This window comes from Pelophylax lessonae (assembly GCF_965119305.1).
Source record: "Pelophylax lessonae genome assembly, chromosome: 6".
In the NCBI taxonomy this organism is placed as follows: domain Eukaryota; kingdom Metazoa; phylum Chordata; class Amphibia; order Anura; family Ranidae; genus Pelophylax; species Pelophylax lessonae.
In genome coordinates, this window is record NC_138773.1 from 75,764,221 (window position 1) to 75,781,206 (window position 16,986).

The 16,986-nt window shown below is 43.0% G+C and overlaps 1 protein-coding gene across 1 annotated transcript in view; it reads left to right on the top strand.

Annotated features, from left to right (window-relative positions):
• Positions 1–16,986, top strand: part of LOC309557518 (uncharacterized protein) — a 57,047-nt gene that overhangs the window by 12,649 nt on the left and 27,412 nt on the right. The window contains exons 3-7 of the mRNA XM_082260264.1: positions 1,553–2,548; positions 3,090–3,303; positions 7,944–8,092; positions 10,085–10,192; positions 14,514–14,705. Coding sequence (XP_082116390.1) covers positions 1,708–2,548; positions 3,090–3,303; positions 7,944–8,092; positions 10,085–10,192; positions 14,514–14,705 — 1,504 coding nt within the window. The 5' untranslated portion in view covers positions 1,553–1,707. The remainder of the gene's footprint in view (positions 1–1,552; positions 2,549–3,089; positions 3,304–7,943; positions 8,093–10,084; positions 10,193–14,513; positions 14,706–16,986) is intronic.

Below are 16,986 nucleotides of genomic sequence, written 5' to 3' on the forward strand. Positions count from 1 at the left end.
CAGACCTTACGTCATCAAATAAATTAAAGAGGAGTTTTTTTATTAAAGTGGTATTTAACCCAAAACCAAAAATGTAATAAATTTCAGCTTACCAACTGTTTGACGTGGTGGTTGCATTAGTTTTCTTTTTTTAGGCTTAGGCCAGTAACACACCACCTGTATTCGAGTGTCTCCACTCTGAATGAAGGAGCACAGGGCATACCTTCGGACAGCAGCATTGTCAGTCTGATGGAGAGGATTGTTAGTGCTTTTTAAAATCTAGACCTAAGACTAGCACAGCCCCATTTTTACTTATAGGCCCCATGCACACGGGACGTTTTTACAGCCACTGGCCAGTGGTTGTGGGGGTTTGCGGGCAGGGGGCTCATCAGAATCTGGAAGCCCCCTTGAACAAGGGGGCCCCCCAGATCCCGGACCCCCTCCCTATGTGAATGGGTATGGGGTACATTGTACCCCTACCCATTCACCCCATAAAAGGCAGTGTATTTGAATAATGACAGGAGACGTTTTGGAAAGTTTATTAAAAATCTTCATCCGGTCTTCTCCACTCCGGTCTTCTCCACTCTGCTCTTCTCCCCCTCCGCTCTTCTGCTCTTTTGCTGTCCGCTCTTCTGCTCTTTTGCCCTTGGCTCTTCTTCTTTCTCCGGTCCTCCTCAGACGATGTCTCCGGTGATTATGCCGTTCTCCAGTCTCTGCAGCTTATTATATAGCCATTAGGGGCGTGGCATCTCGATGACGTCACCGGGAGGCCCCACCCCCTTATGTCACAGCCGACGTCGTCTGTGGGGGTGCACAGGGGAGCCTGAAGGAATGGAGGATTGCGTAAGTAAAAGTGCTTTTAAATCCCCTAGACCCACCTTTTTTCAATCAGGGTGCCCAGGCACCCTGAGGTGCCTTCAGGTTTCTTCAGGGGTGCCTTGGCAAATGAAGAAAAATTGCTCAAAAATGTAAGCCAGTGACTGGATGAAGCCTGCCTTTTAGTTACACAAAGCCAGAGGTTATCATTATGCACCATTACAACTTTCTACCTGCCAGCATCCTAAAAACCATTGACATCATCAGGCGCTTGCACATCATCCCTGTGCAACTAGACTGGTGCCAACTTCCTCTTCTCCTCCATGCCCCTGTGGTCAAAGGTCCTCTGGCATCATGAAGACCACTGTCAACTCCATAGCCCTACATTGGATGTGAGGACACCGAGGGACAATCTTCCGCCACAGCATGGGGGAACACCATCTGAAAGGGAGTGGAGGATCAGGTAAATAACAGTGACAAAGAGCATGACAAAGAGATGAGCCTATCAGCATGCTGTTTATCCTTTAACTACCTAGTCATGGGTTGGGGGTGGATCAAGACCTATGCTACTTAACTGCACCAGAAAAAACAATCAGATCTTCAGACTGAGTCCTACTGTTTGGCAGAAAGGAAGGGACAGAAATAAAATTCCTTTGTCAGGTAAAACAGCCCTGTATGTATTTTGCGTGTGCATTTATTGTTTGCATTAATAATATTCTGTATATTATCTTCTAGAATAAAATTATGTTTTTTTTAGATTCCCGAAATGTCGAAGCACATGTCTTAGAACACTTTCTCCGGACATTTGTTCACGCTGCTCTATTTACATATTCCATTGACTCCAACCTGTTTTGAACTGTTCAACACCATTAATCAGAACAAGTAAAAAACTTTTTAAAAAGAGATTTCAATATGGTAGCCTCAAAGTCTTCAGTAATTTGGTTATTATGGACATTGTTAATAGTGAATTCCCAAAACCTTATTAAGAACTTCAAGGAAGTAAGCTTGGAACATCAACTCCTAATTAGCGAAGTGAATCCTGATAACCCGGGTCATGACACAGCTGAATTTATTGAACTTCGTCACACTAGTGGTCAGAATGTATCACTCGATGGCTACACACTGGTTTTGTACAATGGAAAAACAAACACGGCCTACAAAGTGTTCAACTTAATGGGATATTCCACAGATAGAAAAGGTTTCTTCTTAATTGGATCATTGGCAGTCAAACCTAACATTGTTCTACCACCCAACACCATCCAAAATGGACCTGATGCCATAGCTCTTTATTTTGAAAAGGGTCCTTACAAAGAGTCAATGCAAGTTACTAGTGATGGGTTAATTGACGTACTTGTGCATAAGTCTAAGAGCTCTGACCAAGCCGAAGGTCTTCTTAGCATCCTCACACCAGGGAAGGAGGCTTTCCTGGAAGATGCCAATTTTCACTCAGCTGATGAATCGATTGGGAGGTGCCTGGACATAGGAGGTCAATGGACTTTTTACTTGACACATCTCTCCCCAGGCAGTGAGAATCACTGTAAGGGCATTCCATTTATGATCAATGAGGTGTCCTCGCCTTATGCTGAAGATCTATATGTGGAGATCTATGGCCCACCATCCACTTCACTCTCTGGATTAACTATAGGATTTATTAGTGGTATGGACCAGCAAGTCTATTTTTCTACGGATATCAGGGGCCAAACTGATCCCAGTGGGTTGTTTTTGCTTGTGAATGAGAGGCACGACAATCGAGGTAACTACTAGACTAATGAAAAGAACAGTGTACATAACATTCAAACAGATTCTACCATTTTGTAACCAGGGCTTGGACATGGGATCATATCAATTGCTGTTGGCAATTTAGAAATGCTGTTTTGTTTCATTTTTTTAAAATATACCTGAGGCCTTGCTCTGTAGCTACAAGCACAGGGGAGCAATTTACTCCCAAAGCTCATGGCAGAGGCACCAATATTGGGTTGTAGTTGGTTTCCTTATAGATTTGAAAGCACCTGCTTAGTGTTTACATTAGAAGACTGTCAAGTAGCTGAGAAGGGGATCAGGGAGAGATAAGTTGTAACTTTAGTGTGTCTGCTGTGAATTTTAAAGATTATTTTCTCAACAGTGCCTGCAGCTACAGAGGTTAATGAGGACTTGATTTAAAGTTTGTATGATGCAAATTAAGAATATGTAAATATTTTATCGGCCATTGCCTGGTCACAGGTTCAGTATTGTACAGAGTTGCTCTGGTATTCATTTTCACCCATTGTCATCTGTGTTTGGTCTTTTTCCCAAAGCTCAGCAGACTCTTCCCAACAATGCCCACCTGTTAAAAAAGGGAGGTGGTGCCGTAGCACTGTACCTGGGGAAGAATAGTGAAGTTTTGCTGAAGAATCGGTATACCACCAGTGGTTTAATGAATGCTTTGGTATACGGTGATTATGAAGATATGGGACCACATTCCCTTCAGGACCTGACCACAGGCAATAATATAATTTACTGGCATACATGGTGAGAAAAAAAAACAAACAAACCGTTGTCTTCTTAAAGTTAATGCTTTTCTAAAAAAAAAAAAACGTAAATCTAATATATTGCAGCTGACTAGCACTTTATGTGTAATTTTAGTCAAATGCTAACTAAGCCTAAACCTACTACTACCCCATTTTAAACCTATTATAACTACCCTGTAAAGAAAATAAGTCTATACTTAATTATGAGGCGGCTATGGTCTAGCCACAGGATAGGGTCCCAGCACTGGCTTCATAGTTCAGGAGGGACAGCTGACAAGGGATGTCCCATAGTAAGCCTATAGCTGACCTCATCACTCAGGCTCTGCAGCCGTTGTCAGCGATCCATCCTCTTCACTGAAACCGCCAACTGGAGAGATCATGTGACCAGACCAGATCGCTCTCAGAATAGGTAAGTATGTGGGGTAGGTGGGGTGTGGTAGTCGTCCCATCCTCCATGCTTCCCTCCTAGTTGGGCTGGGTTCTTCTGGAATATCCAAGACACCTGTCACAGGATCACTTTGCTACACATTAGCTACCTTTGCTCTTGTGCCATTTCATCAATGCCTTGGGACAAGACTGAAGCTGCCGTGGGGAATACTTGACCTTAAGGCAGACCTCTTCTTTTAGAGATGAATGTACGCCATGTACTCTTGCACTGTAACTGTTCTCCAGGGAACTCTTGGATCCCCATGACAATGTACACCTTCTCTGTAACTTGCATTTAGGAGGGACACGTTGAGCCTTGTCTAAATCCACCTGTCCAGTATATTACCACTACCTCTTTCCCAGTAACTGTAAGGGGTCCCACCATGCACATAGCAAGGACTCCATGCATGCATTAAATTTCACTTGACTCTTCCGTACTTGGGCACAGGCTGGGGACCTCTGCAGTGTGAGTCTGCTGCTGTTGCTATGGGAGACAGGCCACTAATGGAGAGAGTGCCGACAACAACTCCTTCCGGCAAGAGGCTATCCCACCTATCACAGGTACACGCTTAACAACAGGCTGGTTATAACTTCGGTTACCCTAGGTAACCCTTGTGTCTTCACACTGTACTACTCTCTTAAAGATGTCTTCGTACCCCAAAGTACCTTAGCAACCTGTATCATGGGATGGTGCTGGTTACTTGCATTACACCCCTTTAGTAACTTCAGACCAGGTGGGAATACGATTTCAAAACTTCAGTTAGAAAAGGGCGAAAGGCATTACATACAAAGTCCAACATGCAAAGACATTATTCTCTCCTACATCCCTAACCCTTACTCAGGCTATATGCTGCCCCGGCATACCTGCAAAGGTAGAGTAAATGTAAAGTACAGAGCCCATCAGTGGCATTCTCCAGCAGCTTGTGTCTTTGGGGAGAACTCATGATTTGATGACCTTTACATCCCGGTAGTAGCAAGCGACATTCTTCTCCCTCACAGGTTCTGTTCTCTGCCTCTTTCCCTTACGGCACTGGGCTTCTCTGGGGAAACTCTCAGATCTACCCATGCAGTCCTCCTTCCTACAGGGTTCATACGGTCCTGGAAATCCTGAAAAAGTTTTGGAATTTTTAGATGACACTTTCCAGGCCTGGAAAGGTCATGGAAAATTAGGAAACACACTAGGTTTTGGAAAAGTCATGGAATTAAATTACTTTTGAGGAGCGGGGAGCGGCTGGGAGCAGATGCTTAATTATTTTAATTATTTTATGATAATTATATTGCCACATATTGTATTTACATTTCGCTGTATTAGCATCCTTCCGGGTCTGCGGTATGCGCGTGCTGTCATTGACCAGCAGCAGCCGAAGAGATGACCCAATCAGGCAGCGGGGAGGGCCGGCCGCGGTTTGCCTGGAGACACTGTGACTGGCTAGCAGCAGCAGTAACAGCCGGGAGATTATCAACCAATGAGGCAGCGGAAGCGTCACTGGAGGGCGGGCCGGCCGCATGAACGCCATGATGACACGGAAGGGGGCGGTAACCGTTTTTCATCCACTGTAAAACAGGGGACCATTTTGAGTCACGCTGTATCCAGAAACAAAACCCTAACTGCAGAGGTACTGTACACTACAAAGATTGTCATTTATTTTAGTAAAAATATGCTGGGTGTGACATGGATTTTCTTCTTATTTAACATGTATACGTAGACATTTCATGAAACATTAGGTCATGAATATTTACGTGAAGTCATGGAAAAGTCATGGAAAAGTCGTGGAATTTTATTGGTGAAAATGTGTATGAACCCTGTTCCTAATCTCTCAGGCCTTTTACAGGCCCTGGACCTCTCTCCGCTCCAGACCACTGTCCCTCTTTAATAACAAGGAAACAGTGGGTTGGACCCAGAGAAAAACCCACCAAAATCTATTTCCAACCCACTTACAATTTTAACTGGTTTTCCTTGCAGGGTAGTTAGAATAGGCTTAGAATGGGGGTGGGAGCAGGTTTAGGCTTAGTTAGTATTTGACTAGATTTACACTCCATGTGGTGGATGCATTTGTTGTTTTTTTTTTCCAGGCTTTTTTCCCTCTATTTCCTCCAGGTTATCCTGCAAATAACACTTTCTGTCCCTTTGTATCTATGCTCATTTCTACACTTTATCTGTGGAGGGGACCAAGATTGTCATACAGATTGGACTTCAAACATGTCTGCCTTTGCCCTTCTCCGTTACATGGGAGGTGATGGTATAAATAGTTTATACAAGAAAGATAATGCGTTTTGCTTTAAGTTATGCTCACAGAAAGTGACAGGAACACTTCATTTCTGCCACTATCAGCAGGTATTTTCTGTATTTGCTGAAAATGTTCTTAACCTAAATAAAGAAAACGAATGCAGCCACCAAATCTAAGGTAAGCTGCAATATATTAAATTTTTGTTCTTGGGTTTATTTAGCTCAAATATATTGTGCATCTCCTCCCCTCAGCTCTTCTTTTTGTTCTTTCCATGTATTCTTTGTTTTCTTTCTCTCCCTTTCTTTCCATCCCCATCTTCCACCCTTTCTTCTTTCTTGCATTACCTTCAGTTCTTTCTGTGATGTCGTACAATGGTAACCCTCGTCTACCAAGTTCCCCTCTGCATTCCAGTAGATGTCTGCACTGCTGTTGCCCCACTCCAGCCCCCTCTGCCTTACACCCTATTTTCCTCCTGCTGTTTGCCCAGCCCCTGTTCACCCTTGACACCTGCAACACCCTTACCAGCCTATGATAATGTATTAATGCTCCTGGCTGAAATCTGGAACCTCACTGCTGTGGGGTTCATACTGAAACTTGTTCCTCACTGCAGTCAATAAGAAGGTTAAGAGATGCTTTCTCATTGATGCTGCAACCCTGGCCAGAAGGCCTCTCAGAATGGTAAAGCATAGGTGGTTGCCTCTAAATCTTGGACTAAAATGGAATTGGAATTGCAGCTTGATTATTGCTTTGGACCAGTGGACTCCAAACTGTGGCCCTTAGGCCGAATGCAGCCTTTTACTTGCCTTTATACTGCTCTTGGGGCACCATTTCTCCCACTGACACCAGCAATAGGGCACTACTCCTCCTGCTGAAACCAATGATAGTGCACTATTCCTCCCAATGACAATAATGATAGGGCACTAATCCTCCCAATGACACCAACTATGGGGCACTATTCCTCCTTCTTACAACAGCAATGGGGCACTATTCCTCCAAAAGACACCAATGATCGGGCACTATTCCCCCCAATGACACCAACGATGGGGTTCTATTCCTCCCAATGACTCCAATGATGGGGCACAATTCCTCCCAATGACACCAACAATGGGGCACTATTCCTTCCAATGATACCAACGATGGGGCACTATTCCTTCCAATGACACCAACAATGGGGCACTATTCCTTCCAATGACACCAACAATGGGGCACTATTCCTTCCAATGATACCAGCGATGGGGCACTTTTCCCCTCAATGACGTCAACGATGGAATACTATTCCTCCAATACCAATGATGGGGCACTATTCTTGCTCCTACTGAGCAAAGGTGCTGTGTCTTTTTTTTTTTTTTACTCCCACTGACAACCTAGCCAGAGACCTTGTTTATTTCTCCTGATGCTGGGGCATTTTCTACTCCCTGGGGACCACCCTAATGTTTGATAGATAGTAAACTGGCCCTTTGCTTGGAAATTTTGGGGACTGCTGGTTTAGAACAGAGTGTGGAAGGGTCAGATTAAGTTCTTACTTCAATTACTTAAAAAAAGACACCCAGCATATTGCCGTGATTGCCATGTGCTGTTTCTTCACTCTGGAGTGTACTGACCATGTGCTTTTGAGGGATATCAACCAGGAAACTATTGTTATGCCCCATACACACGTGCAGATTATCTGCAGACTTTTGTCTGCAGACTTACCTTTTCTATGTAGTGCAAGGGCCTGCCGGATTGCATACAAATTGAAAGTGTTTAGATTTGACCTCATATTATATGGTTTTGGTAAGTCTGCAGACAAAAGTCTGCAGATAATCTGCACGTGTGTATGGGGCATTAATGTCACATCAAGCTTCTGATGGGATGGGTTGAGTAACTAAATCAGAATCAGAATCAAGCTTGGTTCCATAAGATTTGACCAATTAATGAACATGACCAACTCATGTGCCAAACATCACCCGATCCAGTCTGTCATTCAATTGTTTCTTTTTTTCCATAGGGACGTAAATATATCTGCCAGCCTTTGTAGCCAAGGAGAGGGCATGCCTGCACTGTTCATGCTCGGAGGCAGCACTCCTGGGCAAGTTAATGACTGCCCCCCAGTGGCTGCCCACCAGAATGTAACACTATGTTTCAAGATAAATACTGGTAAGTGTCCCTGGATTAGTCTGTGCAGTACACCCCAAAATGCCTGATCTGCTCAGTCACTCACCCACACTAAATACAGTACATGCAGTATACTGGCACATTGTTTTGAAAGTGGTTGGCATTTAGCATGCATTCCCTTATTTTATGTCCCAAAAGATTTATTTGGTATCATACAGGCAAAAATATGATGTTTAGTAGACATTATTCAGGTTAACAGACTCATGTTCTTTTTAATATGATATACAGCATTTTCCATGTATAATAAGGATAAAAAAAGCAATAATACATCTTTAGCAAACAGGAAACAAACTTTGCCGTCAGTAATGTATGCTACAATGACATATAAAGTTAGCTATTAGAAAATGTTTATTACAATAATGAAATGCTGCAGTAACACATGACTAAATTTAGGATCAAAACCCAACCGAAACTTCAGTTTAACCAGTTGCCGACCACCCGCCGCAGTTTTACTGCGGCAAAGTGGCTAGGCTGCGCAAACCGGCGTACCTGTACATCGGTCGAGCAGGGGGGTAGAAGGCACTTGCCTGACGTCCCCACGATGTGCTGATTCGGTTCATAACCGATCAGTCATCAGGTGATCAGTTCTGACCAATGATGCAATCTCCTTTCCTGGAGGCCTTTTCAGTCTCCAGCGTGAGAGGAGAGAGCATCTACCGTGAGAACACAAGCACTACACTGACACCAGTACACATAGGCACATAATTAACCCCTTGATCACACCCCAGTTAACCCCTTCACTCCCTGTTGTCACAGTGTCACTATATACAGTATACAGATAATTTACTGATCACTGTATTAGTGTCTTTTGTGACGTTAGTGTCAGCAGCAGCTAGTGCTAATTAGTGGCAGTCCCAGATAGGTTTAGGGTATCCGCCATATATCCCCTAATAAAGGTTTAACCCCCCTGATCACCCCCAGTTAACCCCTTCACTGCCCTGTCACAGTGTCATTATTATAGTGTACAGATCTTTTTTTATGATCACTGTATTATTGTCACAGGTGTGTGTTTTAGCAAATGTTTTTTTATGAAGCTAAATTGTTTGTAACTTGGTTTTAAGGGGTCAATCCACCCAAAACTGATATTTCACTTTTAAATAGTTTTTAGGGAGTTTTTTTAGGGAGTGACGGCACAGGGCTCTGAAGACTGATGTGAATGTACAATCTATATGTAAAACGCTGCGTAAATTGTTGCCACTATATAAGTGCCTGAAATAAAAAAAACAGAGTCAAGGGGGAAAGCTAACACTAAGATCGAAAATTTAACCGGCTGAATTTAATCAGTGTATGGGCAGCTTAAGTAGGGACATGCTCTCTCTTTTTGTTGCTTTTCCGGGAAGGCAAATAAAGGTAAGGTGGTGATTTACTAAAGGCAAATAGACTGTGCGCTTTACAAAGTGCTGTTGCACTCTGCAAGTGCAGTTGCTCCAGAGCTTAATAATTGAGGGGAAGCTCTGCTGACTTCCATCATCCAATCATGTGCAAGCAAAAATGCTGTTTTTTTTTCCTTGCATGTGATTGGGTATTATTTGTGAAGGGACGCTTTACCTCATTTACTAAGCTCTGGAGCAACTGCACTTGCAGAGTGCACAGTCTATTTGCCTTTAGTAAATCAACCCCTAAATATCAAAACATAGACTGCAAAAAATAAACTGACAAGGATTTTAGCCCTTCCCTTCTCTATCGGAGACTAAAAAAAAGAGTTTTGGCTATGCATACAATTTATTCTTCCTGGATCTTTGGGTTAGAATCTTTGTACTTATTTTTTGGGGGGCTCTGTACGCCTGCCATAGCCCCCACTTACACTGATGGATTTTTTATGCTTTTAATTTACACTATGAAGATGCATCATCTACTAAAATATGTACTGATATATTTACAATAATGCAAACCTATCCAGTTTAGCGTCTGTTACCGGTGCAGTCGCTTGCATAGGCGTTTCATCTGTAAGCACTTTCACATTTGTCATTGCAGACTGCTCCCTCTGGAAGGGTGGTGAGGACCTCTCCGACCTTCTGACTGCTGTGGTTCAATCATTACAGACTCACTGCAGATGTCATGTATCAGTCAGCATGTTTACAGGTAAAATATCGACTGAAAAATGTTCAGATGGTTCAAGCGGCAATATTTTAAATAAGATAGATAGGGAAATTAACCAGTTTATTCGTTTACTATGTTATGAAACATACCCAGACCTGAGGTATCCAACCAACAAGTCATGTTTTGGAGACTTCTGCCGAGGGAAAGCTGTGGTTATTACCAATACAATGACACAAAAATAAGAAAATCCCAAAAACATGACCTGTATAGAGTGCTGTAGGGCTAGAATTGAGAAACAATGCATGTAGAAATCTATCTGTCCTTCTTAAATAGGGGCATACATCCAGAAACATACTGGGGTTGATTTACTAAAGGCAAATAGACTTTGCACTTTGCAGTTGCTTCAGAGCATACTAAATGAGCAGAAGCTCTGCTGACTTCCATCATCCAATCGCGTGCAAGCAAATATGCAGTATATTTTATCTTCCTTTCACATGATTGGGTACTCTTTGCAAAGTAAAGCTTTACCTCATTTACTAAGGTCTGGAGGAACTGCACTTGCAAAGGGCAATTGCAATTTGTAAAGTGCACAGTCTATTTGCCTTTAGTAAATCAACCCCACTGTGTTGGGGTTTTTGAAGAACCATCCTATTCACAAAGGAAAGATACCATGACTGTTTTTTTTTATTTGCTGCTGTCCCAAAATAAGCATGGTGTCATAGTAAGAAAACCAAATAAATCCTTGTGGCAAACACATAAACATTTATAGATTTAAATACAAAAACCCATAATCTCTCTTACGAGTGTGTGTCCCATAAGTGTTGGCATTGGTTCTTATCACTACAGTGCATACTAGAACAGTGAGGATCCACTGAAAATTTCCAATTGAGTTTCATGTAGAGGAGACCTTATAAATTCTCATACTATGTTCATGGTACTGTGATTATTTGTGACCTGATTTTTGCAAAACAGGACAATGAAGACTTTTTTAAAGCTAAAGTTTAGGTATGGCAATTTTTACATAGTTACAGTACATTGGTCCAGCCTGGATCAGTGTAAATGTGTATGTGTTGTACCTGGGGGATCCTGTTAGAAGCTGGAAATCACTGTAGTGGCCACTACTAATATCATGATAGCCACTAGCTTTACGGTCCTATGCCAAGCAGCTGCTCTGCTTCATTGTGAACACAGGAGGTCGCTTGCTCAGCACTGGTGCCATTCAGGGAACATTTTGCGTTTGCTCAATCAATGCAAAGCATGCTCTGATCGGATGAAGGGAAGATGTCACAATCTCCACCTCATCCAATCAGAGATTTATTTACATTTATTGAGAAAATGCAGAGTGTTTTTCTGAATAGTGCCCGTGCCAAGTGGGCTACTTTCTGTGCTTCATAAGCAACAGTGCAGCCTCTCGGCACAGGATCCGGAAGCTAGTGGGGACCACTGTACTAGCAGTGCCTACTACATTGGTTTCCCGCTACTGCAAGGATCCACAGGTATGGCACATAAATACTTACATTGGTTCAAGCTAATGTAAAAATTGCCATGCTTAAACTTCAGCTTTAAGCTAGGGTTGCACTGATACCAACAGCAGTATCAGTAACGATGCCAAAGCTCCGATACCCGAAACTGATACCTTTGCGGTGAGATTTCAGCCCATACAAAATGAATGGGCTCAAATCGCACTGCAAAGAATCACATGTGATCTTTAACAGGAATGCAGTGCGATTCCTGTCTGAGTCACATGCGGTTTCCTGCACCTCTCCTGTGAGAACCCAGGCTTGTCAAACTGACTTCATTTTGTAGACGCTCAAATCGCACTGCAAAGGTATCAGTACTTAATAGAAATAGTAAAAATCAGCGCAAACTGGGAATAATTGACCTCAAAATAAATAAATACTCTACACAATAAAAACGTGATATTAAATATAGTGTTAAAGATAAGTGTATACAAAAAGAGTTCCCCTTGTGGTATGGGACTATAAATGCCGCTGAACACTGTATACTGCATAAAATAATCTTTATTGATACAAAATAGGACAAATCATAAAAAACACAATATATAGAAAAAGACACAATTGCACATACAGGGCATTAAAAATGCATGCATTTGACAGACCGAATACCGAACCAGGATGGGGACGCTAGGTACATAGGGCAATCATGGAACCGGAACCGACCCTACGCGTTTCGGGCATGGAATCAGCCCTTCCTCAGGGGTCACCCAGAGTTCCAGGTAGAGCGCCTAGTGTATCCTTTGTGTCCAACCAGTGGATTGTATCGGTCTGTCGAATAAAAACGGTATTGCTACCGTGTGGAGGGATGCCCAAGTTTCCCAGAGCCCATTCAGGGCAAGAGAACTCCGTGAGAGTATGGAAAGTATAGTAGCCGTAGCTGCCCGGAGGGACCAGCAGGGCACCACGATGACCAGTCAGTAATGGCTCAGCATGGACCGCTCACATATAAGAGAGTATAATCATTTGTGATACCTTTAGTATGTGAAGTAAGTGCGACCGCAGAGGGTCAAATGAAGTGGCTATGGTACAGGTCTTATATTGGCGTAGACATAATTGTGATAGTTGTTGTCCCTGAGTGTTCGTGGGCTTGGCATCCTCTGCCAAAGGAGAGGATGCCAAGCCCACGAACACTCAGGGACAACAACTATCACAATTATGTCTACGCCAATATAAGACCTGTACCATAGCCACTTCATTTGACCCTCTGCGGTCGCACTTACTTCACATACTAAAGGTATCACAAATGATTATACTCTCTTATATGTGAGCGGTCCATGCTGAGCCATTACTGACTGGTCATCGTGGTGCCCTGCTGGTCCCTCCGGGCAGCTACTGCTACTATACTTTCCATACTCTCACGGAGTTCTCTTGCCCTGAATGGGCTCTGGGAAACTTGGGCATCCCTCCACACGGTAGCAATACCGTTTTTATTCGACAGACCGATACAATCCACTGGTTGGACACAAAGGATACACTAGGCGCTCTACCTGGAACTCTGGGTGACCCCTGAGGAAGGGCTGATTCCATGCCCGAAACGCGTAGGGTCGGTTCCGGTTCCATGATTGCCCTATGTACCTAGCGTCCCCATCCTGGTTCGGTATTCGGTCTGTCAAATGCATGCATTTTTAATGCCCTGTATGTGCAATTGTGTCTTTTTCTATATATTGTGTTTTTTATGATTTGTCCTATTTTGTATCAATAAAGATTATTTTATGCAGTATACAGTGTTCAGCGGCATTTATAGTCCCATACCACAAGGGGAACTCTTTTTGTATACACTTTGACTAGGGATGATGGCCGCTGACACTGGGCACCGAGTATGAGAATACTTTCTGTCTCTAGTGTTAAAGATAAGGTACAATCAGCAGAGCGGCTGCTATTACTAAGTATGTTTCACTGCATACCAAATATAAAAAAACGGATCCAAAAGAGTGCAGCACCACTTGATTGAATATATATATGTTATAAATACATTTCATAAATATAAGTAAATCTAAGTGAAATAAATAAATAATTTTTCATTCATATTGAATAAATACAAATAGTGCAAAAAAGTATTTTAAAGTGAATAAATATTGAAAAAATCTTTCAAAAAGAGCAAATATATAAATATAAAAGTCCTGTGATATAAAAGTGTGCAAAAGTGGTGCAAAATGACCAAAAATATCACAAAATAGAAAAGTGCCAGTGCTTGAAAGTGAATCATCTGAGGTGCAATCCTTCACCAATAAAGTGGCTCCTCACTTCCCGTTCTGACCCCTGTGTTACCTGTGGGTCAGAAATAGCTGTTCCCAAAGAGGGATATATTCCTAAGGGTGATGACTGGCCGATGATCCTTCAATCTCCAAGCTTGTATCCCCTTAGCTGTGTCTCCAATATAAGACAAAAAACTGGACAGATCTAGTACTCTCCGTGTAACAAAATGTATTGGAAAACAAATAACAAAGTAACAGTCTCACATTAAAAAGCACATCAAGGCTGTGCGAGCCAGACAAGCTCAATTGGAATACTCCGATATCTCATCAGTATAATCAGCGGGGAGACATCCGACAGCAGGCTCCTTCCCCTATACGCGTATCGTCATTAACTTGACTTCGTCAGTAGGGGTCGAACTACTGATGAAGTTATGACGATGCTACTACTCAGGGTCAGTGAGTACATGACTGAAGTATCAGTACCTGTACTAGCCAGTAAACAAAACAGTATCGGTGCAACCCTACTTTAAGCCATATCACAGCTTGTGCTCTTGGACTGGGAAGTCTTTGCAGAAAACTGGAAACATTTCTGATGTCATTTTCCCCTTATGCAGATATATTTACTTGATTCATTACTGTATTTGTGTGCAGATACCAGTCTTACCTGTCAACCTAACTTGTTGACCCTTCATGCCAAGCAAAACGCAACATTGACTCCTCAAAGTATTGACCTGGAAGATATCCAGCTGTTTGTAACAACAGGGATTGAACTGAATGTGCGCAATAAAAGTGCCACGGTGACATCAGTCTGCACCCAACCCACGACAATTACAACACCTACAGGTAAGAGGTGCTTTACTATAGTAGCCTCCTATATCTTGTTAGGGAGACCTATTGGCTACCTTTAATATATCTGTGCAGTAGCTCAGTGTTTTTTTTTCTATAGACTTCCTGTGTACCAGAGCATGGCCAATCTTTATGGGGGCCATACACTTTGAAAAACCGTTTGATGTACTTGTCATAAGGCTTGTAATATAAACAGGTATTCTTGTATTGGTGGTCTATACATGTGGGGAGATGCAGAAAACACTCAGAGTCCCAGTGCTGAGAAACAGAAATATATTGCAACTGAAGTTCAGCAATACAAAACAGGCCCAGCGAGAAAGCAACCCGACCAGGAGCTCTGACAGTGCCTGTCTCGAGGAGCAAAATGCAGTCTGGCCGGTCTGTACCTAAGTGGGGAGGCTTCCAGATAGGATGACATGTCCCTGCACTTTCCCTATTCCTCCAGGAAACTTCTCCTTGACACTAAGCACTTTCCTTGTCAGATAGGTAATTTGTCCCTACTCTAGCCACACGCAAAATGTGCACCAAGTTTAGGGGCCAGGGCCTTAAATAGACTCTGCCTGACACAAGATGGCTGCCAGAGTCCCCTCCCTCTGCAATGCCGCTGTAGTTGAGTGCCACCTACAGTGGAGAAAGCAGACTGCACCTGCCTACATGCATGTTTGTGCCCATTTGGCCATTCCTGATTATGACTTATCTAAGAAAAAAGATTGGACAAAATATTCATACTTGTTTTATTGATCTAAAAGTCCCTTGGATTGGTTGACCGGAGCTATCTGGTGATAACCATACACATGGTAACCTCAAAGCAGGGAAACTTTCAAGACCAATGGCACAATGTCTAATTCCTTATTAAAAACTTTAGAAAACCACAACCCATTCTGCACAAGCAAATGGTTAGTTTTAGAAAATCAGATGACTAGAATTAAATTCACTGATCACTTATAACTAACTCCATGAAATTCCAGAATGGCTTGTGTGTAAATATGTAACACAATGTATATTTTATATAATTTTCTTTATTATAGTAGTGGGTATTATTATTATTCTTCTTCTTCAGGATTTATCTAGCACCAACGGTTTGTGCAGCACTTTTACATTATAAAGGGAGACAATACAGTAACACCACAATTCAGTACAAGAGGGTTAACCCTAAAACATAACCCTAAAGTGGGAAGGTAAAAATGTCCCAGTAGTTGTATTGCACCCCCCCACCCCCCCCCCCCCCACACACACACACCTTCCTATATACTTACCTGAGTACTATCTAGATTCAGCGCTGGTCTCTGTTCCTCTAATCACAAGACACAGAGGCAGCAGAGGCTCCTGCTGCTGTCAATAAAATTCTGTGAGGAGGTAGGTGGGGGCAGGGTTAAGCCACTCTGTGTGTGCAGGGCTTAGGAGCATGCCTGTGCATGTGCCCCCGTAGCACACAGCTTCCAATGGCAGCAGACACAGAAGAGTTGAGAGGACTGTCGGGGGACCCCAGAAGGTTTGGGGCTAACTGAGGTTCAGGGCGACTCTGTGCAATACCATTGCACAGAGCATGTAAGTATACCCAGTTTATTATTTCAGAAAAAAAAAAAATAACCTTTACAATTGCTTTAAAGCTCATTACTGAACTAATTTTTCTAAAAGGTCCTTTGCTGCAATAAATTGCTTTTGCAATACTTTGGAGGACACCTTTAAACTGGGGCTGTCTCCCAAAGTAGCTATCCCTATCACAGCATGTCCTCAACCTGAAAGTCTGAGGAAAGACTGTGAGTGCTGTGCAGGACACCATGGCCTCCCCCGGGGAGCACAGCACCCTGCACACACAGGAAGACATTTACTGCAGGCAGCCAGTAAAAGTCCATGGCAGGCTGTGGATAAATGCTGGACTGAGTGATACCCACGTTTAGGGCCCCCCTATGAACTATAGACTTTAACAGGCTTTCTGCTGCACCTCTCCCTCCAGGGTGCACTAAAACATCGGGAGGGACGCACTGCACCTAGATGGCCCCTTGTGCAAAGGGCCTTACCCCAACTCTAAATAACCCCATCCTCTGCATACTCGTTCATTCCGGCGTTGACAACGTCTGCGCCAAACCTTTACACTGTCTGTGATGAAAGGAAACAATGGCGCTTTCCACAGCTGAAAACAACCGCTCCTGGTTTTCACAATTAACAAAGACATTCATTCTAAGTTCAGAATTTCGAAAGAGGAAGAATCAGAGCTTTATACAACACGTTTGTGTTTTTTTGCAGAACTCTTTGCACGGCTGTACTTCTTTTGTGG